The sequence below is a fragment of the Haliaeetus leucocephalus genome, unplaced genomic scaffold (genome assembly GCF_000737465.1).
Source record: "Haliaeetus leucocephalus isolate CR32 unplaced genomic scaffold, Haliaeetus_leucocephalus-4.0 Scaffold273, whole genome shotgun sequence".
NCBI classification, from domain to species: Eukaryota; Metazoa; Chordata; class Aves; order Accipitriformes; family Accipitridae; genus Haliaeetus; species Haliaeetus leucocephalus.
This window is the reverse complement of record NW_010972709.1, coordinates 2,733,912-2,758,138: the sequence shown is the minus strand read 5'-3', so window position 1 is coordinate 2,758,138 and position 24,227 is coordinate 2,733,912. Positions and strand designations below refer to the sequence as shown.

Sequence of the window (24,227 nt, the reverse complement as noted above, 5' to 3'; positions counted from 1 at the left end):
CACCTACAGCCCTCAGCACAGTGATTCTGCAAACTGCACCCCGAGAAACGAGCTGCGTGGCATGTGCTCAGCCCTGGTAAAGCTGTGCCTTGGCACCTACCGAACAGCAGGCACAAGAGCTGGGTCTCTCCTGGGATGGTATGAAAATCCCCTCCTGACCTGGCAAAAATGAGCAGTGTTTGCTAGTGACTGTACACCAGCTGAGCCAGGACGGCAGGCAGTCTAAAAACTGGTCCTCTGTTCGCCTGCTGTCCCACAACCACAGGCACTGAGCCGTGTTTTAGGACACTGAGCTCGTTCGGGAGTGCCAAGACTGCGTGGTCCCACGCGCCAGCTCTCCGCTCCTGCGGGGCGGGAGGCACACAGCCCTCCCTTTGATTTCGGACCTTAGCCCTGGCCGCTGCGTGCTGTGCTTCTTGAAACGCTAACCTGAGCTTGTTTGATTTAGCGATATGATGGTGCAGGGGGAACGTAAGCCTGGAAGGGTCTGCTTGTGCTGATGGGGATATTGGCTAACTGGCTTCTCGCTGATGAACTGCTGCTAAAGGTGATCTAATTAAAGACAGCATTTAGTTTACTGCTGCTTTATTAGGCTTCAGACTGAAGTAGAGTCTCCTTAGCTGATACAATTTCCTTCCCTTCCCTCAACCCTATCTTCTCCACATTCTCTTTTGGTAGGTTCCCCCTCTCTTTTGTCTTTCTGAGGTTCGGTCCTTTATACCAGCTAGTATTTTTCATCCCTGCTTTAACTCATGGAAATACAATTGCACATGCATCCAATGGTAGTGATGGATGTAATTAACCATCTCCACATCCCAGTTCCTCTGCCTATTTCTTTGCTGAACGCTATCGCTGTCAGGTCAGCTCTAGCCTGCAGAAAATATCTCTGCTATCTACCAGCCATTTCCATTATTTGAGGCAGGTACCAGTGCCTGGAGGTAGGTTTTAATGGTTGAAGCTAGCAGCATCATACAGGCAAACAGCTTGGCACCAGCGGAGTCCCAGACTCATCAGTGCCAGCTCGTGCTATAATTATAGCCTGTGCTTCTCCATCCGACCTCTGTGATGGCTGCTACAGCGAGGAAGGGCTCAAGCTGCTCTGAGCCCACTTTTTAGCAAGGGTCGGCCATGGTGTTGGATGGAGTCCGGTCTGGGGAGAGGTGGAAAGCCCTTAGGGAAGAGGATGAGAACAAGCCATAGGGCTTGCTTTGGGGAATGGCACATCTTGAAGCCTTCGTGGGAAAGTTACAGCATAAAGAAGGAGGTGCTTTGTCCATCTTACTGCTAATTAAACCACTCGTCCTACAGCCTGTGTATGCCCGGAGCTTGCTGGAGTCACCTACACACAGCAAGCAGAAAGGTCCCTGTCCCCAGCCTGCTGGAAAGCAGACCTGCCACCTCCCCGGCTCTCTGGCTGGAGAGGAGCAGTGAGAAACCAGCAAAGCCAGGATCAGATTGCAGCAGGCTCCTCCTCCAGTGACTACAGAGAGGGAAGGAAAGGCGGAGAGCTGGAAACCAGCAACTCCAGGCTGCCTACCTGCACCTTGCCAGCCGGGCTGGGGACCGCGCTGGGGGCGAGCATCTTCTCCACCCGCATCCCATGGGATGTGCGGGGTCCCTGGGTGCTCCCTGCTATCCTGGGTGCATCTTCCCATCGCTGCCTGCTTCCAGCCCGGCATGGAGAGCCTGAGCACCAGCCTGAAGAAGAAAGCTACAGAGCAGCACTACAGGGCGGAGGTGATGATTGCTGGAGAGCAGCTGAGGTAGGAGGTGATGGGGCTCTTCTCCAGGCTGTATCCTGCTAGCAGGACGCTCAAAGCTTTATCCTTGAGCAAGCTCTTTCCCCCCAGATGCTAGTGCCTCCCCAGTATCTGCTGATCCTTCCTTCACCCACCAAACCAGTGGTGAACCAGGTCCTCTCCTATATTTCCTTGCCCTGCTGCTCCTCCCTGGGCATCTCCTGCCCTCCACCTCCAGATGCCAGGGGACTGGCAGGTGGGTTTAGATGGCAACAGGTATTTTTGCTCCCTTTGCATCTTCCCCCAAAGGCAGAGCCCGATGTGGTGATGCTGAGCAGCCTCCTCGAGGTGTCCCTGGCTGGATGGGGACAGCACCGCGGGCGTTCCAGGGGTGTTTGGACTTTTGGGGTAATTTGGGAGGTCGTCCCACAGGTGCCATCCACCTGAATTGTTTTGCACAGCAACAAGTAGGCTCTTTCCTCTCTCAAAAGTCACTTTTGGGAACTTCTGCTGGTTTGTAGTCCCAGTTTCTGAGCCGCTTCCGAGTTGTTTTTTTTCCCCCTTATGAAGACAGAAATATATTCTCCTATGCAAGAAAACCTGTGTGGCTGAGAAAATGTGTTCCTTGTGTATCTGGGCTCAACATCACACACCCCACCCCCTCCCCCTGTTGCTTCTAAGCATGCAACTGTAGGCTTTTCTAGCTCTTGAGGAGAGTTTGCTTGTTTGTATCTGGAGCCATTCTGTTTTGTTTTGAAATGTGGGTAGAAAAGAGGAAAAGTATCCTTGAATAATGTAAAGAGCCTAGAGCCCAAGTTTGCTAGCACCAGGTTCCTAAAATTAGCTCTGTGTTGCTATGTTGTCCATTCTCAGTGAGTCATGTTAACCTTAGCTTTATTCTACTGTATGAAAGATTTATAATTTCCAACTAAGGATTAGGGCCCCATCTTGAAAATGCAGCCAATGTCCAAAGTGGCTGGATTTTAAATATATAGTGATGGTTAGCCACACTTCCAGTCTATTGTCTTTCACAAGTATTACTGTCCTAGCTCCAGAAATTAAAACTTTTCCTTAGGTAGTGGCTGGGAGAGCTGCTGTTGGGGGTGGAAGCTGCATCAACCTTTCTGCCTTTGCAGGATTTGCAGTCCACATTGTAAGGGAGGCTTTGAAGATGAGCTTAACTTTCTTATAGGGAAAAGCATCAGCTGATCTCAGTGATTTGCCTCATTTGAATAACTCAGTGCAAGAGATGTAAAGTTATGACTTATTCCATCCCGTGGGCAGGGCAGGCTTGTTCATATTTATATTTACTCATCTGGAGTGACTGAGGTTTAAGATGGGTCTTAGAGCCTGGGCCAAAGGACGGGGTCAGGTGTCGAGAGAGAAAATGAAATAATCAAGCCATATGTTAAAACTGATCACTGCATGCGTAAGGGGAATGATGTGGCTTCCTCGTGCTTTTTGTAGGACAGGAGCATATCAGATCCTGGACCATTTGGCGATTGTGACTGTTAGCTGGAGAAGGGGATAAAATAAATCTGTGAACAGAGCTCTTCTACTATATTGCACACTACGCTAGTTCTTATAAGCAAGGTAAAGGCATAGTACAAATATTACACTCTTCTGAAAACCAGTAATACCAACTCATTTTTTCATCCCAGTATTTGTCTGGAAACTTCACTCCTTATTGTCAGCGTGAATGTGCCCTGAGACTTTAAAAAGAATGCTAAAAGCCTGAAGGGAGGCAAGCTTTGTGCAGGGAGGGAATAGCTTTCCATTAGTGTGACTGGGGTAAAGTTGAATAGAAAACCCAAAATATATGTACTTTCTGTGGTGCTCATCTGTGGGGGTTTTTTTGTGGTTTTTCTTTTTTGTTTTGTTTTGGGTTTTTTTGTTTGTTTTTTTGTTGTTGTTGTTTGGTTGGTTTGGTTTTTCCCCTATAGCTAGAGTTCCTCGGAGTTTCCTGGCTAGGGAGCTCCCAAAATCTGAGGTTTTTCAAGCCAAGCCCATCACAGCAGGTTATAATCTTGAACTGCTTGCTCCTGTTCAGTTTGCTACCCCGGGGAGAACCTGATGCAGGTTATCATCTCTGCTGGAAGGGGTGATAGGCAGGGTAGGAAGCTCATACAAGTGGAGAGGAGCGGTGAGAGCCCTCGCTTCAGATGCTGTCCCGTGCTAAAACCACGCTGCTGGGAGACACGTGCTGTTTTGCAAACACGGCAGTGCAGGGAGCAGAGCCGATCTGCCTTTGGGCGGCTTCGGCTGCTTCACGCCCCTGACCTGCTCTTGAAAGGCTCGAATTCTTCACTGCACGGAGAAGAGCGGATGGATTTCATCCGGCGTGACTGCTCTCTTCTTCAGCTGTGTTTTGTGGGCAATGGGTCTAAAGGCCAAGGGAGGACCCCAGTGTACCCAGTGCTCACAGTGATGGGGAGGTGGGTCCTTTTGCTGGTGGCTTGGCACATCCTTCTGCTTTGGTCGGGGCAGGAGCCTGTTCCCAGTGCAGAAAGACTGGAAGGAGCTGCTGGCCAGCATGGGGGGTAAAACTGGAGGAGGAGGGTGAAGAGATGGACACCACTAACCTGTCACCGGGCTCCTCCTTCCCCTGCAGTTCGTCTGGCTGAAAGGAGAATCGAGTGATGCAGAGCAGAGCATGCTGCATGCTCAAGTCTGTCTCTTGTATTTTGGGGATCTTGCAGCCTGGCAGGTAAGGAGTTAGTGATATGAATCCTCCCAGAACCTGGGTGCCCAATAGGTAGCAATGGGGAAACTGAGGCAGAGAAGCTGGATGATGCCTCTGGCAACAGCAGATGGGGCAGGGCTAAATGTCCACATTGTGCTCCCCTGCTCTCCCCCAGGAAAGGAATAAAGCAGCACGTAAAGGAGCCTCATCATCTGCCCTGACTCTGTAAGCCTTGATCAGTAAATAACACTCTTGTGTCTACGTAAAATCTCAAACATTTGTTTTTCCCTGTTCTCCGCTTCCTGCCCTGCCTCCCCGCTATTGTATTTAATCAAACAAACCTTTGCTCCATCTTTACAGTTCTTTGGCTTCACAGCAAGTTTGCAAATCCCTCTGAGTTTGGTTTGGCTGGAGGGATTGGTCTGTTCAGCGTCAGGATGTGTTTCCCAGCCAGAAATAGCTGCACAAGCGAGGGGTGAAGGAACGTTTTGTGGGGATGGCTGGGAACGAAATACATCCTAAAGGAATCCAGGGGCGAGTGGACACTGTGCTTTGGGCTGTCTGTCTGCCAGCGTCCCTTTACTTCCACGGGGATGCTGCTTTCTAGTCTGTGGAGAGGGAAGTGAAGTTTTGGGTCTTGAGTGTCTCCCCATCAAAAAGATGAAGATAATAATTTCCACTGATATTTTGGTCTTGGGTTTGAGAGGGCTGCTGTCTCAGGCTTGTTCCTCACATCTCCTGCTGTCGGTCTTATTGTTTCAGACATATAAACTTGCATGAAAATCACACTAGTTTTACTGGGCATTGTGTGTTCCTGGGTGGCATTCTGTAAAAGAGGCCCAATTAGTCATTTCTAATTGCAACAAATGGCTTATCTGCACAGAGATATTCTGGAACAGCTACCCTGCTTTGAATTCACACCCTGCTGTAATCTGACTTTCTCAAGTACAGACAAGTCCTTGTGCACTCTCTTCTGGGTATTCCTCATGGTCAAGTGAACCAGCTGGTCTCTAATAACTCCGTTAAGCTGAATTAATCACTCTTAAACATAAAATATACTTTGTAAACTTTATGTCTTGGGCAGAAAAAGTGAGAGGAGAGTTTTCTCCTATGAAGAACAAAATTGTGATTTCAGCCACCAACCAAAATTTTCAATGGTGCTGAGTGTTTTATTTGGATACTCAAATTGAGACACTGTTAAATAAAGTGCTCGTATCTTAATGCTCTGGAAATTGTGCTCACTTAAAGGTGTGTAGCTGAGCATGCCAAAGTTTGTATTCCTGGCCAAAAATCTTGGGTCCACAGGAGGTTTGGTGGTTCTTTGCTGAACTTTGATCTCTTGAAATGGGGATGTCTTCCTGGAGGAGCTGTGGGACACTGCTTGATGTGGCAGTCACTGGATGAATGTTATTCTGAAGACGAGACTACATAATCAGAATGACTTTAAAAGCCTGTTATTAAATTTTCAGCACTGATGAAAGTGAGGACTGGGAAGTAGGTTTTTGCTTGCCAGGATTTCTTTTTGAGATTTAAGTCTTGTTTTCCTATACATACATTTAAATACAAGTAGGAAAATAAAATATCTCTGAACCACTTTGGGCTGCCACAGGTGTGCAAAGCCCTCTCCTCTCCCCTAGGATGTACTGGTGCTTTTGCAGACTGGGAGTGCAGCAAACTGGGTTTTGCCGAGTGGTTGTTTCCCCTGAATGTGCCTCTCCAGCAGCTATTTTGCAGATACGCTGGTGTGGCTGTTGCTGCCTTTTACTGAGCACTTAGTTGTTTGTTTGTTTGTGTGCATGTGGTTTGGGTTTTTTTTGTTTGTCTTCTGTAAAGATAGGAACAGAAAAGAGCCTTTGGGTGACAAATCTTTCCAAGGCCGTTCATTTGTACTTAACTGCTGTGGGAATGCGAACCAGAGTTAATATCCTTGAAAGATCCACCTTGGCATTTGAGCTGCTCAAGGTCTGTTTACATGGGTAGGAGGTGATGGAGAGTGCTCCGGGGAGACATTCCCACTCCATGCAGGCACCTGTGAGTTCTTGGTGCAGAATATCCATCGCTTTAGGGATTGCTCTGGCTGTGCAACCACGACACAGTAAAAGTAGCAACTTTTCGAATACGAGAAAGCCCTTTGCTTCGGCAAATGCCCTTGATTCAGACTCTGTTTTGAAACTGCGTGAAATGTGGACACACAGAAGTAATCGAGAGAGGAGCTCCTTGGGTTGCTCCCCAGCAGTGGGCATCCGTAACGCTGCTGGGAAAATGCTGGCCTGCCGGAGGAGCAGGGAAGTTGTGTTTGTAACAGCTGAAGTGACTTAAAACTCTTGATTCCCTAGAGGTTTGTTTTTTTGTTTTTTTTTTTCTTTTTTTTTTTTTTTCTATTTACACTGCTGCAGATCTCCCTCTCAACAAGGTTACACAGGATGAATAATGATGTCTTCGTAGTGACCTTGAGAAAGAACTGATTTGGTTACCCAACGCAGCCTACCCAAAGCAAATGCATGTGAAAGCAGCACACCGACTGCCAAGGGAGGAGTGTTTCGTAAGAGTTGATTCTCATGTTCCAGCAAGCATTTTATCCTTGCATTATTCTGCCTTTTTTTTTATTTTTCTTTTCTTTTGGAGAAGTCGTATGTGTGTGGGGTAGGTTTTGGCATCTAGAAAACTCATAATATTGCATTATAAATCCTTCCTTAAATTTTTTAATCTGGAAGCATGATTATAAACCACTCGGTTTCACTAGCTTTGTGTACACGGACTGGTTTATAGAGGGTGTCAGCTGAGCCGTCGGGAGGTGCAGTTGGTGTTACGTCCTTCTGTGACTGAAGTACCAAATTTGTCTCTTCATAGTTGATGGGAAATGGTAAACAAGAGGAAAGTGAAAAGACCACAAGGACACTTGAGCTGTGCATGTTCCACTGCCCTGCGTCTGCAGGCAAGAGGGCAAACTTGTCACAAATTTAAAAGAGCCCACCAAGGTCCAAGATGCTGCTGCTCCAGAGGTGCTTAAATACCACTTAATTCCTGTCCTGGCAATTGTTCCCAACAGAATAGGTTCAGAATAAGTGTGGGTTTTTGTTTTTGTTTAGATTTGTTTTGTTTTTTTTAAATCCTAGGTTTTGGTAGTATTGTTTGCTGAAAATCTTTTTTGTTTTGGTTTGGTTTTTTTTTTCCCTACAAGATCTGTGCATTTTCTGCAGTATTCTGAAACATGATAAAAAAAGACCTATAGGGGAAATAGTATTCTCCCAACCAGTTTCTATGGAGGCCTTGTGTGATTATGGTCTATATGTTATTGTGGGTAAATATATGTGTGTGTGTATATGTGTGTGTGTGTGTATATATATATATATATATAGTCTTTATAGACTCCTGCAGACTCTTGATAGCAATAAAGTACTCTTGTATTTCTTATCTCTGCCAAACATGCCTCTAAAGTGGCATCCCACTTGCTGATTAGGAAGGAAAGCAAGCATATAAAAAAATGACTGCTTGTCTTCTCCCATAGCAGAGGGATGTCAGGGCGGGGAGCCTCTCTGTTTGCAGTTGCTGCCGACTGTGTCTAATTGCATTTTGACAGTGGACCGTGAAATAAAGGAAGGAAAAAAGCTAAAAACTGTAAAAATAGCAGGCAGGTGTCTGTGGACTGTTCTGTTCAGGTAAAATGCAGAATGACTGCTGGTCGCTCGTGGGAATGAGCCTTCCAGGTAAAGAGAGTAAAATACTGAATATAGACTTCAGTATTTGAGGGAGGCCTGCCAAGGGCAAGGCCAGGAGCTGGTTCTGCATGAATCTTTGGCTTAGCATTTTAATTACCGGGAAGGTCTGAAAATGTCTGTTAAGAATTATGTTGGCTTGTAGTTTCACCAGCATTAATTACAACAATCAATTACTAATTCTTCATCCAACAAAAGGTTTTATCTTAAGACTTTTGAGACCCTAGTATTTGTAAATCCTACAATATAGGATAATCCATTATTATCTGATAGATTTTTAGGATATTTAAAACTTCTCATATGGTGCCTGAAACTGTTGTCCAACACGCTTTGTTGTACGCATAACTTCTTCAAAACGAAAAAAAGAACTCGAGGCATGAAATAAAGAAAGGCTGCAGTGATTAATGCCTTTGTAAAATATACTGGCTCGGGGCAAAACTGTGAATTGAAATGAATAATTTGAAACCAGAAATGTCCTAGAGTTACAGAGGAGATATTTAATTAATATCTCCCCTTGGAGTCTGCTGCATGCACTGGGCATTTTCCAGGGTTAGTATTTTGGGAACAGTCATGACTACAGGGCAAAAGTTTGGCTCCTGGACAGATCTCCTGCCAAGTTGGGTTGGCTTTGGCTTGAACACATAAGATCTCTGTGCCTTGTGGCTTGCTCAGTTGTTAAGGTCCTTTTAAAAGTCAAAGCCATAGTCACCTGAGTAACCTTCACCCATACATATCTTTCTGCCAGAGTCACAGACTAGCCATAACGTCAGAGTTTTCAGGATAGGACAGTTGTTGTCTTGCTGTCTTGCTAAACTCTGTCTCAGTCCATCCCAGTTTGGACCAGAAAATGTCAGGACTGTTGCCCACTGTTGGTGTGGATTAGTGGGTACATGGATTAGTAGGTAGTGCATGGGATCTGCCTGGCACTTGTCTCTCAGACACATGCAGAAGAAATGAGCGCTCCCATTACTGCTCCCACCCTGAGCTATGACTAAGATTTTGTCCTGGGGGCAGCTACATTCCTGCTTTCATGGTTATGGGGAAGAAGAACTAGACACAGAATTGTGCCAAGACGACAAACATATGTACTACTATTTTTTTTTACGTTTTTGACCCTTTTTCACAAGCTTCAGTTAGTTGCTGTGTATTTTTTAGAGGTTTGTATAGAACAAAAAGACACGTATAGTTCAGACTAAGTCTGGTGCAGGCAATTTTATAACCTGCGTAGTGATAGGAGGAGAGAAGGGGATGAAGGAGAGGCTGCTTAGGATTGATGAATGCAGTCTTGCAAAGCCAAGAGGTTTGGCTGAATTTGTAAGTCACTGGGTGCTTGCCAGAAGTCCCAAATCGTCAGTGGTTTCTCCAGGCTGGACAGACGCTGGGCTGTTAGACCTGAATTCCCCTGTAACACCAGCTATGCTCAATGAGTGTCTTTCTCTCTAGGCTTCGCCTCCACGATGGGAAGCTCATTAAAGACAGACGTTACCACCTCCGAACGTACCCAAACTGCTTCGTAGCGAAGGAGCTCACAGACTGGCTGATCGACCACAAAGAAGCACCGGACCGAGAGACGGGCATCCGCCTCATGCAGAAGCTAATGGACCATTACATTATCCATCATGGTGTGTGGGTTTCCCTGCTTCCCGCTGAGTCTCCCTGGGGATGTGGCTGTGTGTCTGGTCACCACGTGTGTCCATCAACCCAGGAAAACAGAAGCGTGGTCGGGTCCCTGTTCATGACCCTCCTATGGGTGAGGGCTGCTGGAGTAGCTGGGAGATGAAGGGCAGGCATGAGGTTGTACGGGGTTGTATCTGTGTGAAGCTGTAGCACTTTGGGGGATGTGCCAGTTCCCTGCCCCCAGAAAAGGAACTTGGGCTGTGTGCCGGTAGAACAGCATCTGAAGTATCTCTTATCTGAAAGCAAGTTCAATAACACCTGACCTGTATTGCCCTACAGCAACTGCATCGGCAGCCAGTACTGGGTATTTTTACAGGAGCTGGTCTAGCTCATGTTTGTGTCATGCAGAAGTGGAAGTTGGATTATAATGCATCCTTTACATCTGCAGGAAAAGTCATTTTTTTTACCGTAAGAGCCCAGTGTTCCTCGGTTTCCCCATCCATGCCAGGTTGGGACAAGTAGGGTTGTGGAGTCCACATCACCCAAAGCAACAAGTAATCTGGTACCTGTAAACCTGGGGTTGAAGCAATCCTGTAGGAATGCCTCCCTTGGGATTTAAGTGTGTGATGCCATTTCAAAGGCTTGTCCGTAGAACCTGTTAAAAGAGAGAAAGAAACCCAACAAACAAATGAAGTGGGGGGGGAAGCAGCTTGGTGTTCAAGCCCAGCTCTTAGTTTTCAGGCTTCTTCCTTTTTAAAAATTATTTTGAACTTTCAGCAGTTTTGGATTAACTCAGGACACGTAGCGTGGTCTGTGCCTGTCCCTGAGCTGCAGAGCGATCCCCAAGGTCCAGCCCTTGGTCCTGATATAACAACGGGAAACAAATGCTTCGGGCTGGCAAAGAGCTGGTTTTCCCCATGTGATTTTTCAGGCCCAATCAGGAGCAAAAGTCCTGGATTATCAAACAGGCTTGGGACACCAGTGCCTTCGGTGGGAAGGGTTGTGGCTGAGCTGCCGACCCTTGGCTGAGCTCTCTTGCTCCCAAGTCTTTGGGACACGAGCGGTGACCTGGAGTTGGGTAGATTGTCACGAGAGGCTGAAGCTGAGGAGACAGAAGCAGATGACAACCATACCAAATCCAGCCCTCTCTTCCCCGCTCTTCCCTAGGGTCCAGAAATAGCTGCCTTTGCCACTGTGATGCAAACACTCTCCGTTGCCATCTGCTACTTGCTGAGGTTAATGCCCTTTACATTAAGCTGCCTTGAATGAAAACAAACTGCTGCTGTGCTTTATCACAAAAGCATAAAGCTGAAGCAGTGAGCTCTCAGTTAACCATTAACACTTAAACCTGATTATTTTTCCATCTCTCCAGCTGACAGTTTCAAATAAATCCATTAGTTAATTAAACCTGTGCAGCGCTGGGTACCAGTGCTGTTTTGATTGCTTATCGCGGACATGTTCCTCCTGCTTCTGTGTAATTCCTGGCAGGACACAGAAGTTGACTTTCCAGCTTGCCTTATGACCATTAATTTTTCCTAGCCCTATGGAAATGGGGCTGCCTGCTAACCGCAGCACTGTGCTAAGTGCTTTGCAATTGGCTAAACTGTTTGCCCTCTTCTCTGCTGGGATCCAGAAGAAAATAATTATCTCATGAAGATCATTGTCTGTGCTGCCTCTTAATGGTCTGTTGTGGTTTGAGCTGTTATTCTATTACATGCTGGAAACACATTGAAATTGGTCTTCAAATAGCAAAAATGCTTTGCTTTTCTATGGGCACAGCCTTGTAATGTTTTATGTTTAATTCCCGATTGCAATGACACCTGAATTGTTGCTCCTTGGAGTTAAGAAGGTGCAAACTTTCACCTTTTAAAACAACCTTCTTGTCATGCCTTCTTGCTTGATGAGTCATGGGCTTCAGCGTCCTGATTTCACACGGAGAGAACTGCTCGGGAGGAATGATGAACTCCAGATAACCTGACAGTTTTTAGCATTTTGCTGCTCACCAAAAGGGGAATGAAGTTTTGCCAGTCTGCTCAGAAGAATAATTAAGTGTTAAAATTTTCCCAAAAAATAACTTATGTCTTTTGAATTTCCCTCTGGTGGATTATGTTACTTTAGCGAGGAAAATTTTGGGGTTGGGTTTTTTTTTCCCTTTGACTAATTTTCTTTGTTTTCTGGGTGTATTCTTTACTCCATGGGTTTTTTTTTACCGCTGAAGTTCTTGCTTCAGACAGGTGGACCTGAAGAAAGGCAGGCTGACTGATTTAAGAGCTGGGCTGTGACTTTGGGGCTGTTTGTTTGTTTTGACTTGTAGTCTAGGAATCTGTTGCAGGCAAGTTTATCTCAAAGCTGTATCCCAAATATTTACCTGCTAAATGTTGCATGCACTTAACAGCCATGCATTTACAGATTGTGTGCTCAACCCCAAGACGAAACTAAGGCTTTTCATACAGATTTGATTATTCCAGTTGTATGCACCTAGCTTTGAAGAAAAATTTCTCTCTTGAGGTCAGTTTGCCATGCAAATGAATTGGGTGGGGTTGGCACAAAATGGTGTGGAAAAGTTGGTGTCACTGTACATTCTAGCTTACAAGTATTTTTGACAGGGACAGAGGTGGTTTGGGGGGTTTTGGATGAAGTGAGGGGCTTTTTCCTCTGTCCTCCAGGTCTACTTACGTGTGGCAGTAGCTTTCTAAAAAAAGCTGATTGAGACATTTCCATCTGATCTCTTTTAGTCTAAACCAAAAAATCAACATTTAAATTAAATAAAAAAAAAAATCCCTCTTTGTTCTAACGAATGTTTCAGTGTCCGGACCAAAATGTAGGCTCAAACTTAAGCTTTCCCAAGGTCTGTTCAGTGGGACTGACCTCTCCCAGCGGCATGGGCTGCAGGCATTCGTAAGCCCCTAATTTGGGGACCGAAGGCTCAGATGGGCGTAGAGAAGGACATCGCGTGCAGCCCCCATAGCTTTTAACCTGGAGATAACACCTTCCCGAGTCTGTGCTCTGTGCAGCTCTGTCCCTTACGGACTGACAGACGCCTGCAGCACTGACATCCCTGCTCTGAACTCCTTTCAGTCTGCGACGAGCACTCGGACTACAAGGATGCCAAGCTGCTGTATCGCTTCCGCAAGGATGACGGGACCTTCCCCCTCAGTAAGGACGTGAAGGTGTTCATGAGAGGGCAGAGTCTTTATGAGAAGTATGTGAGTCCTTCCCCTGCAAAACAAATCTCGGCAAGGGGCGTTGGGACTGTGCTCCGCTGGCTGCGCTTGCTGATGATGCTCTACAGCTGGGAGCCACAGCTACAGCTGGCTTTTCTCTTCTTTTTGCCGTGCCCCGTGCTCTAGGATTGGGAAATGCTGTTTCCTGAGCCCTCTCACAGCCGCAGGACAACCAGCCTTTTGGGGCTGGGTCAGGAGCTATGCTCTGAACTCACGGATGCTTTCAAGGGCTCCAACCCAAGTGCAGGTTCTGGGATTTGGTACGGGGAAGCGCTAGGGTCCAGTCTGCAGTTTGAGTGTTCCCAGGATGGTCATGTCCAGTGGCCGTTCCCAGTGCTCCCCCAGCCTCCCTGGGTGAGCTGCTTCCACCAGCACTATTAGGACTTATGTCCCACCAGAATCAGCAGGGTATGGGATCTTCGGGGTCCTCATGTGCCCGGATCCCTGCACCTAGCTTAGCCTATTTGCAAAATCTATAACGGAAAAATTCTCAGACAGTAAAAAAACCTCCCTCTCCAAATATTTAGTTTTCTTGGTGTTGATTCTTTCTGGTTCTAAGCCAAGCCATCTTCCCAGGCACGTCGTGAGTCATTTTGTTAGACCGGGTTCAACCACAGACCGCCCTCTGGACCTGTTTTCCTTTAACAGCGTCTTCACATCTTCTCTGTCCTCAAATCCTGGCAATCAGATTCACAAACTGGCACTGAGGGAGAACTCCTTCGGCCAGGCGGGCGGTGGTTTCGGCTGTCTGTGACCCTCTGGCAGACGTGCATGCCTTGCACTTTGCTTTTGCTCAGCTGTGGTGGGAGCATCCAGCACATCTCACGGCTGAGCCCGCTGCACCCTCTCGTGGAGACACTGGATTTAGCTCTCGCATACGCTGCAAACTGTATGTTTACTGAAACGCACCTTCCCCATCAATTTGGTCTATTTGCCATTTGTTGCGTGCGTTCGCTTGCTTGGCTTTCCCCTGCAGTCTTTAGTTGAGGTCAGGGCTAAACTGGTTTTGCTGAAGCTGCTTCCTCCACTGTGATGAAGATTTACAAAGCTGCCTGACTGCGGCTCTGCATTTCTTCCTCCCTTCCCATTGCTCCCAGGCAGCAATATTTTGGCTGTAATACTTTGGCCGCTTCTCTTGGCCTTGCTTTGGCTGGCTGCACAACATCACGGGAGCCTTGTCCCACCTCTGTGCCAGGCTGGTGAGCGTGGAAGGGTCAATTCTGAAGGTGAGAGAGGAGAACTCGGTGAAGTACCAGAGGACTTTCCTGGGCTGCGAGATGATCGACTGGCTCGTTCAGGAGGGAGAAGTGGAGAACCGAAAGGAAGCGGTGGAGCTGGGACGGGCGCTGCTGGAACATGGGATCATTCAGCATGGTGAGCGAGGGTCCGGCTGGAGCTGGGATGGAAAGTGAGAGATGAGCGTGGTTGTCAGAGCTGTGCTAGGAACAAATCCCCATTCACGTCGTGTAACAAGTGCTGGTCAAGTGCCCACTTGGAGATGGTAATGGGGCCTTTTAGTTCTATGTTTGGAGCTGGTGACCTTTGAAACTGGAGCAATCTTCCACCACCCACAAAAGCTTTGAGCTGAAATCTGAGCTCTTGCTCTTCAGTTCTTCAAAGCCTCCGGCCACAGGACTGGGATCCGCCCCCCTGGGTTTGGAGGGCTGGGTTGGGAGGGTGTAATGTTCAGCTCTGCTTGGCTGGAGATCATAATCACCGGCAGGAATTAAAGTTTCAATTCAGAAGGCAGGGAGTCCTCTGAGTGTCCTGGGACAGGGGCAGGTAGAGGCCTGTGACTCCGTGGTGCACCCCTGGGAGATGGCATCTCTTGGGGAGGTGGCCCTGCTGTTCCTCCTTCCCTGCAGGTAGCTTTCTCGAACAGTCAGAAAAACTGCAGTAGAACACACAGGTATTAAAAGCAATTAATCTGCATCCCTCAGTATATTTCCTATATATATTTCGCACCCCCCTCAGCCTCTCCCTCCTCCCCTGTTCTCTCCTAGTCTCCAATAGGCATCACTTCTTTGACAGTGACATCCTCTACCAATTCTGGATCAACTTTCGACGGAGGCGGCGTCTTACAGAGTTACTCAACGAGAACTCTTCTCGTACCCTCTCCGAGAGCCCAGACAGCCCCTTCTGTCTTCGCAAGCTCAACCCGGACCCAGGCAACACCAGCTTTCTCTCTGGTAACTGTGGATGTGTTTGTGGAGGGGTGTGAAAGCAAGGATTACATTACCAGAGTATCCCAGAGCCGAGGGTGTTGCTCCAGGCAACCCATGAAGCGACCGCCCATCCCACTGGTTTGTGGTGGATGTCATGATGCAGTGGCAGTCTCTATCACAGCTCCCCATCCCAGGAAAATAACTCAACTTACCATCAACTCAGCTCTTGATCTTTCTTTGAAGCTGGTTTTATTCTTTCTAAGCTCAAATGCCACCTTCAGTGCGTGCTTAACTTTCAGGTGTGGGTCAGGCTGGTGGGGGGCAAGTTTGTTATTTTAAAACTAGCCTGCTCTTTCCCTGAGTAGTTGTTGTTTTTTCTGCCTCTTTCAGTCCAGACCAACAAGGAGATCAAAATTGTCTCAGCGGTTCGAAGGAGCAGCATCACCTCCCTCGCTGGAAACTCCAACCCCTACTTCAGCACTACTCCTACGTTGGTATTCCCTCCTGTGGCTGAGTGCAACCCCAAATCAGGTCTGGGCTTCTACATTGCCCTGTTGTTGCACAGAATACACCTATTCCTCCAGGGCATGGGCTAGCCCAAGCCTCGGGTCCAAACCCATCCACTGTCAGTTTGGTGACTTGCGGGAGGAGAGGGTCAGCCTCACCTCTGAGTCTTGATTTGAAAAATTGTGCAAGCATTTTGAAAAAACACTGAGATGAATGCAAAGATTTCTGCGTGCAGTAACTGTGGCTGGTCCTAACATCTGTTCTGCAGCCCATGGTAATCCCCAGGCTGCCTCGTTATGCATTTTACTGTATGAAACCCTTGATTTTGATAGGATCTGTCACCTTCTGCTCTAGTGTTAAAGAGACCCGTCACCAATGAAGAGCTCCTGTCCCCTGGGGCTCCCTACGTCAAGAAAACGCTAACTGTAAGTGACCGTAGCAAATGGTATTGCTAACTCAACAGTATTGAGCTCTGACTGCTCTTTGATAGCTTTCTGTCTGCTGCTCTGACCTCTGTATGTTGAAACTTTGATTGCATGTCACATCATCACGGCTTGCTCTTGGTGAATCTCAGTGGGTCAATGTCTGCAGGTATTCTTGTGGGTGAAAATGTGTGCAGCCTCTGCTTTAGTTTAGTGTATATCGAAGGGGTAGATCAGGAAAGAGAATGTTTCCTGGACAGAAACACTCCCATTTACATTTCATCCAGCTCCATAGAAACTATAAAACCAGTCAAGTCTTGTGACAGTTGAGACTTCGACACTCACCCTCTGTCACACAGATATCACCTTTACACACGGCTTTATGCATCTTTCACGTTCCTGCTGCGGATCAGGTATGTTGGTATGATCCATCAGCATCTGATGGAGCAGCACTGAACGGGGAGCATCCAAGGGAAACTCTTGCCTTTCTTATGATTTTTTTCATGGATGAAATAAACACGCTGCAAAATCTCCAGGATGCTGCAGACAACCTGAGTTTTGGGCTTTTGCTTTTCTAATTATTTCTAAAGCTGTAGGACCGGTCAAGGCAGGGCTGGTGGGTGCTGGGTGTGAATGTTGCAAGACAGTTCCTGCCCTGCGGATCCTATTGTACTTGTTTATTTTTGTGTAAAACTTCTCAGCCCTTTCCTGCCAGCCTTTGAAAGGGGGAATCTTTACAGTGGCCAGTTTAGGAAATGCGAGGACTGTCTTGCCGTACTGGTTTGACACAAGTGGGGTTACAGAGGAGCTGTGGATCAGGTTCCCAAATTAACTGCCGTAGAAATTGGTGGGAAGGAGCAAGAAAAATAAAGCTGATGATTAGTGTGGCATGTATGAGGACGTGCTGTTCATTCTCCTCCTGAATGCTCTTGCCCTGCCCTTCAACTCTGCCAGCCTGGGCCTTTCATGGCTCATTTCCTTCTGCTTAGCTGTGCAGTTGCTGTTATTTATTTATATGGGCAATGTGCAAAGTCCTTTGGGAATTCCTTTTCTCTTTTAGTCATGTCAGATGGCCACAGTATTACAGCAAACTGCTCTGACAGACTGAGATCAGAGTGGGAAAAATTAAGAGTGGCTACTTGCACCCTGGAAATGCTCTCCTGTGCCAAGGAAAAGGCACTGTGTGCGTGCTCTGGAAATGTTCTCAGCACGCTCTTGGTGCGTGCCTTGCGCTTCAACTTCATGCTGCCTGTGCTTCACTCTTCTGCACTTTTTGGCAGGGAGTATTGATCAGAAAGCAGCTTTGCAGAGAGCAATTAATCTGTGGTTCTGCGTCTCGCTTGGTACACAGCCCTTTCTCTCCCACCCACAACAGATTAAGTTCATGAGCGGAGCTCTCCATCTCACTAGGAGCTGTTGCACCTCCTCTACCCAGCCCATTCCTTGGTTTTTAAACCCCTTTTGTTCTGCTTGTAGATCGTGGGGGATGCGGTGGGCTGGGGGTTTGTGGTCCGAGGAGGAAGACCTTGCCACATCCAGGCAGTGGACCCAGGAGGACCCGCTGCCGCCGCGGGGATGAAGGTACTTCTTACTCACGGTGGCTTAACAGGAGGCAGGACTTAAGTAACTGTATATAACCCCAGTGAAGCAGGGAAGGAGCAGAGCTTTATCCTGAATCACCTGCTCTCACAGCTCCCGAGATGAATGCATTTTGAGTTTCTCTGCTATTAACAATGTACGTGAAAGTTTAATAACCTTAGACTGGTGCCTTGATTTGATTCATCAAATAACGCCCAGTATTTCCAGCTCAGGTGAAATGAACTGAGGTCGTGAATCTCATTTTAGACCCAGGCGCTTATGGGGTTTGTGTGTAGAGTTTTAGGCGTGAATGAAAGAAATGTTGAGTTTCACAGTTCCCTATAAAACCCCCAGCAGTGAGGGAGTAATTTCTACAAGCTGATATAAGTCTAAAGTCACATGGATATTTGAAATAATGGGATTCTTCAGAGGCAGGGTGTGACTCCTTGTTTGCTTCAGGCAGGATTGGAAGGGGATGGATGAATTTGTTTCATTTACTCAAGAGCCCAGTTAATTTCTCCTTACCTAATCTCATTTGCTACCAAATTGCTAGATGTTAATATTGTGCCTCATTTCCATCTGTGACATGAACCACTGCTCATAAATATTTTTTTTTTTTCTCTGTTAGCTCGCAGTCTAAATCCCTTTGGTCCCTTTTTTATGATACAGTGATCATAGCACAGTGATTATTAGTGTGGCTTATGGAGCAGTAATGCTTTAGGGTTTGCAGGGTTTTGTAGCAAGTTATTTGCATTGCAGCCTCTGGCTCTAGTCAATCACAGGCAGAAGTTGCCATGAAGACATCAGCTGAAGGTAACCTGTCCTCCCTCTCCTTACAGGTGTGCCAGTTCGTTTTCTCAGTGAATGGCATGTACGTTTTGCATCTGGACTATCAGACCATCAGCAGCCTCATCATGACGGGACCACGAACTCTGGTGATGGAAGTCATGGAAGCCGTTGAATAAGTGAAGGAGCCTCATCCCACCGCTGTTTGGAAAGGCAGGACGCTCCCCTAAGCAAGGATGGACTGTGGGGAGGGACCAAGCTTGACCATTCACTGTGAAATGTTAGCCAGGCATTTTAATACATTTTCAAATAAATACATTCTAATGGACAAGTCTCGGATTTTGATGTTGTTGAACTATTTGGCTCTACCTATGTTGACAGGGTCTAAGCTCTTGCAGCTCCTTTTTAATGCCAGTGGGAGAGTTCAGCACATCGTGAAACCAAACCTTAGAACAAGCCATTCGCCCAGCTGAGCTGCAAGGCAAGTGGTACAAGCTGGGAAGCAGTAAGAAGTTTGATACCAAGCAAGTGAGTACCTCTGAGCTCCCCTGAGTTGTCTGTGCAGTCTACTGAACACAGTGTGCTTTCCAGATGGCCCGATAAGCTGTGCCATTGACTCTGTCAAGAAAATAAGGAAATGAATACCGTGATGTATGCTTCCTTTTAAAGAAAGTCTAAGGCTCCTGCTACTCTCTTGGCTTAGCCATGCTCACAGCCAGGGCTGGTTGCTCTTCCCAGCCATTTCTTGAAAAGGTGAGATGTCCATGATTTGTGCTTTTTGAGCTCCCACCCCCAAATAATGCTTAAATTCATTAACCAGCTTCACCTCGGCATGGAACTGGGCTGAAGTCCCACACGTCACAGGCTGCTACCAACCTAGTGATGAGGGAAAGGAGAGACCCTAAACAGTGTCTGCCCAAAAAGAAATGTGTCATAGTCTGAGTTTGACTCTGGGAGGGAACAGAAATGAGTGAAAGCCACCAAAATCCAGACCCCCTGGACCCTGCTGCTCCCAGGATGACTGCATTTGCAGGCAATGCAGAATACTCATCTGCAGACTACCCTGAAAGTGAACTAAATACAGAATAACAGGTAATAACAAGAAACTGGGGAGGTTTCTTGCTTTCCAGTTCACTGAGCATCCTGCTTGTGATCAGCTTGTAATGCTGTGCATACAGTAGGATGATTTCCAGCACTCCTGCTTAGGGCAGGTCCCTCAGTGCAGCTCTCTTGGCCACCAATCAAGCCTTAAAAAAAAAAAAAAAAAAAACCCAACCCAAAAAAAAAAAAATTTTAATTTGTGTTAAAGTGGGAGCTGACTTTCTTGGAAAATCTGGTGTCAGCTGTATATTAGGTATTGCATTACTGCTGTCTGCCTTTTTTTTTCCCCTTGATATAAAGGGATATGTGCTCCCCCAGCGCTGGTGCAGAGGTAATAGGACTGCTTGGAGCACAGCATTCCTGGAACGTTGTCCAAGCAAGATGTTTGCATTGATAATCCACTGGGGTCCTTCCAGCCTCTAAGTGAAACCAGACAATCTTTTAAGCCATTTGTCAATATATTCACAGTTGTTATTTCTAGCCATTCGGTGCACAAGCAAAGCAGCATCCATCTGCCTTTTTGCTTTTTAAATTCTGGTTTGTGTTGCTGTTCAGGGAAAGCTTGGATGTCTGTGGTGGCCCCAAGGTTTAATCCAGAGTGTTGGGCTTGAACTAAAGTCAAAGCCAGGAGAGCACAGCATTTTGTGGGCACCTTGGGAAAGGTAGGCCAGAAAACAACAACCTGAACGTAAGCACTGGAAGCAGCTCCAGATTTTTCTGACGTGAACAGAGCGCACGTTTTAGCTCTGGAACTGAATTCCCTGAAAGCGAAGTGCAGGAGATCTGTGCTCTTTCCTTTCTCACCTCCTCCTAGTTTTAAAGTAAGCTGTAGCAAATCTGAGCAACTACTGAAATCCAGTAGGAATTACAGAAGAGGTAATTTGTGATATGTACATGTAGGGCAGTGACAACTCTCTCTCCACAGGCTACCAAATGCTCCATGTTTTGTCTTAACAAGATTTAAGTGATTCCTTTTGGTGTTATCCTTTGGCCTGTATATAGTGATGCTTTTAAATACCTACTAGATTATAAAGAGAAATGGCAATGAACTACCAAATGTTTCTTTAGTGTGCACAAGTATTTAAAAACTATAATTTATTTTTTTTTCTATCTGAGTTGACACTTTCAAAGGTGCCTGTGTTTCCTATAGACCAGCAATTGTGAGTTTCTTGCAGCTAGCTCTGTTGCAATGGGAGACTGGTACTGACAGTCCCCAGAGATGCAGCTGAAAATCTGGCCTCCATTTGTAATGCGAAATGCCACTGTCAGTTGTTCCATTCCTGGCAAGGAGGACAAAATCTTTCCGAAAAAGTTTTGGCGCGGAGCTGGGCGGCTCTCCCAAGCACTCTTGGGGTTGGGGACCACATGCCGGCGGAGGTCAGGGCTGTATCCCACAGCTGGGAAGTCTGCAGCACCGTCGAGCTCCAGTTCATGATTCAGCCTCTGGCCTTGCAAAACTTACAGATGTGCTTAATTTCCTTAAACAAATGCAATGCAATTTGCCTTCAGTGCAAATGCGGGGCGCTCAAAAATATTTCATGGGATGTGAATGGGGCCGGACTGACTTCATCCCTGGGAGTCTGACAGTGGGCGGGAGCCACGACTTGTTGCTGCGCTCTAGGAAATCAGTGTGCGGCTTCCTAGACATATATTTGGTATTTAGTTAGCAAAACCACTAAAAGCCGTTTACTGTTTCTCGTAGAAGCAGTCTCTCCCTTTTCATGCACGCTTTATCTGGCTGCGCGCAGGGGCTAAGCGACGCTCTCCGCTGCGTGGTGAGAGGGAGGTGGGGGAATCACTGTCCCTCTCCCCTGCTCTCCCTCCCCTTCCTTATCCCTCCTGACGTCTGGGAATCGAAATCTCTAATCACGCCGAGGAGCAGACGAGGCGCCAGGGCTGCTTCTCCCACAATTTAAGAATGTAGCTGGATTCGTCGCACCTCCCGACCGATTCCAGGGAAAGCCGTGCCGCTCCACAGAGGTCTGTGGCTCGTTTCCCTTTGGGACTGGGATCGCAGGGATGCCGAGGAGGGGCTGGGTTGTTTTGGGGCATGCGTGGGTATTGGCGGTGCAGGGAACTTCTGCAGGGTTTTGCTTTCTGGGAAACTTTGGAGCTGGTGCAGCTCAGCTCAGGGCAGCGCTGCCGATGCTGCGCAGGGGTGGCAGGTCTCCTCCTCTTATGGTGAAGTAGCTTCAAGGCTCACATTTGCTGCAGGTCAGCTCTAAATATTGCCAGGACTGCTTTAGGGATTCTTTCGGAGCGATGGCTGTGAGAAATGCACTTTCTTTGTTGGTTTGGATTTTTTTTTCCTTCTATTTTGTGGTTAATAGTATAAAACCTGTGGGAAATTGCTGCCAGAGAGGACAGTACTTGGCAGGGTTTGTTAGCCATGGCAGTTTCTGGGTGGGTTTTTCCCACTTGGAGGTATGGTGTGGGTCTGCATCAAACTGATGTTCCTAAAGCCTGCCTGGGCTGAGGGGAGCTGCAAAGGTTCAGCCTAGAAGTGAAACTTGTGCCTCACTTTTTTGAGACTGGTGCTGGGATAATTGAGACTTTTTGTTCAATAGTGGAACTGAAATACAGGAGATTTCCAGGAGAGAACAGGAAGGGTTTGACGAATGTGATTTTTCTAGTCTGTTTTAGGTCGTTTAGCTGTCAAATCACTCGGGGAGTGTGGGACAGATTTATTCCCTGCAGCTGGCTTCCTCGGGCAGGTCGCTGGTCTCTTCTGCAGGGCTGTCCCTGGCGCTGCTTGCGTGTCTGGCAGCGAGCAGGCCATGAGGTGACATTGGTCCTGCCAGCACTTCTGTGCAGAGACGGTGATGGCCTCTGGGATGAGGAAATGTCCCCAGACTGTGGCTGTAGTGGGTGGAAATAATTCACGGTGCCCTCAGATCCCCACTTTAGCTGTGCTGATTTAAACACAAGGCAGGGATTTTTTGCATAGACTTTTTTTTCCTTTCATTAAAGTGACTACTCTTAAAATTCCCTGTACAAATAAGGGGATCTCCAACTGCCTTAACCTCCAAATCCCCTCTGAGCACACAGCTGGGGCAAGTGGGAAGTGGGGTCGTGCACACCCCCCCCCCCCATTTTCCAGGTCCTGGAAATACTCACCACATGCTCCATGTGTTGCTGTCTCCAAATTCCTTCCCTGGGCAAGTAATGGGAGAGAGGCATCGGCGTGCCGGAGGCTCCCTGCCCGCCAGCAGGTTGATGTCACTGTGGTCCCCTCCGTCCCGGGGTCCAGAGCTCAGGATGGCTGGATGGTGGCACCAGCGAGGGCAGAAATGGTTGGGAAGGGACCATGGAGACCCAAAGTGGGGGCTTGGGGTCCAGCAGGTAACCTGCAGAGAGGGAATTCTGCAGGGTGGGAAGAGATAGCTTCTCCAGCCATGTATTTTCCACCATTTCAGACAGGTGCATTGGTTATTCCTGCTTTACAGGTAGGAAAATGAGAGTTGGAGAAGAGGCAAAATAGCGATGGGTTTGCCTCTGAGCTAGGAAGAAGAGATGAAGTCCCCGCTCCTTGCTTCAGTCGCAGTAAAGATCTACACACTGGGACTTACTAGATCCAACCCGGGTTAATATTAAACCCATCCTTACTGACACAGCAGGGTGGAAGATCCTGGCTGAATCAGACCCTGCAGTTCGGTGCAGGCTGGAGAAGTCCATGTGTTTATTTCACCCGATTTCGGATCCCGTACAACAAAAAAAAATTATCCTGGTTAACATGAAAAGATCATACAGAATCCACAAACACTTTTGCCGGAGTTTGGCATCCCGTTTGCCAGCAGAGCCACAGGGAAGTTGCAAAGAAATCAAGAGCAGTTTGGTGGCATTGCAAAATGGCACAAATGGACTTTTGATTCAGGGAATTTTTGAAAATGCAGGCTTCTTGCTGTTGTTTGCCACATGTACCTCTGCAGCCAGGGCCGGCTTTGCTTTTCTTGAGGTGACAGCCAGATTCCTGACACCCACCTGTAAAATGTTTGCTGTTTTTTATAAGCAATGACTTCATTTTATTAGCTGGAAAGAAAAAAGCAAGTGTTCCCCATGGCTAAGGGCTTCAGTTACACTGCAGTTGTTCCATACAACCTGATCTTCAATCAAAAAAAAAAAAAAAAGAAATCACAGACTGAGTAGGGTGGTTAACATCTCCCTGTTATAACTTGTATATTTTTCCATTCATTCTTACAGCAATTTAGAACTGATTTAAACCCCGGGAGATCATGGCTGGGTCACTCAAGTGCATATTTATTTTTCCTTGAAATCACTAAAAAGCTGATGTATTTGAAGGGAAATAGGCATTTGCCAGGAGCCTCTAAATACCTGTCCATCAAAATGAATAGAAGCGAAATGTCACTGCAGACAGCAGCAGAAGAAACTTGTGTATGGTCTGGTTCTGCCAAAAGCAATAAGGTTGATATGTGTAGCACAAAAATGACAGATGCCAATGATGCGTTGCAAAAGGCCAAGAGCATATGTTTTAAACCTGGTATATTGAGACTGAGAGGAGGGGGAGGCACTGTTTGCATCAGGGTGGTTTTATGCTAACGTAAAATTTCTGACCTGTCCTGGTTTTGGCTGGGGTAGAATTAATTTTCTTCCTAGTAGCTGGTGTAGTGTTGTGTTTTGGATTTTGTGGTGTTTAGTTGCCGTCTGGGGTTAAACCGTGACAGGATATGA

At 47.1% G+C, this 24,227-nt stretch overlaps 1 protein-coding gene across 6 annotated transcripts; it reads left to right on the top strand.

Annotated features, from left to right (window-relative positions):
- The first annotated feature begins 1,324 nt into the window (after positions 1 to 1,324).
- LOC104833025 (DEP domain-containing mTOR-interacting protein-like) lies at positions 1,325 to 19,247 on the top strand. Of its 6 annotated transcripts, none has more exons than XM_010569515.1 (9): positions 1,325 to 1,763; positions 9,582 to 9,760; positions 12,834 to 12,957; positions 14,175 to 14,353; positions 14,983 to 15,168; positions 15,535 to 15,675; positions 16,006 to 16,076; positions 17,550 to 17,654; positions 18,491 to 19,247. In XM_010569515.1, the coding sequence occupies exons 1-9, from the start codon at positions 1,606 to 1,608 to the stop codon at positions 18,614 to 18,616; spliced, it is 1,269 nt and encodes a 422-aa protein (XP_010567817.1). In that variant the 5' UTR covers positions 1,325 to 1,605; the 3' UTR covers positions 18,617 to 19,247. The 6 variants fall into 6 exon arrangements, with proteins under 6 accessions (XP_010567817.1, XP_010567820.1, XP_010567819.1 ...); XM_010569520.1 differs by lacking the exon at positions 1,325 to 1,763 and adding an exon at positions 3,271 to 3,332; XM_010569519.1 differs by lacking the exon at positions 1,325 to 1,763 and adding an exon at positions 8,008 to 8,129.
- Positions 19,248 to 24,227: the final 4,980 nt, after the last annotated feature.

Bases quoted from the DNA above. Each gene is read 5' to 3' on its own strand.
- LOC104833025 (XM_010569515.1), top strand. From the start codon at position 1,606: ATGTGCGGGGTCCCTGGGTGCTCCCTGCTATCCTGGGTGCATCTTCCC. The intron at 14,354-14,982 runs GTGAGCGAGGGT...GTTCTCTCCTAG, and splicing joins ACATGGGATCATTCAGCATG to TCTCCAATAGGCATCACTTC. The intron at 16,077-17,549 runs GTAAGTGACCGT...TTCTGCTTGTAG, and splicing joins ACGTCAAGAAAACGCTAACT to ATCGTGGGGGATGCGGTGGG.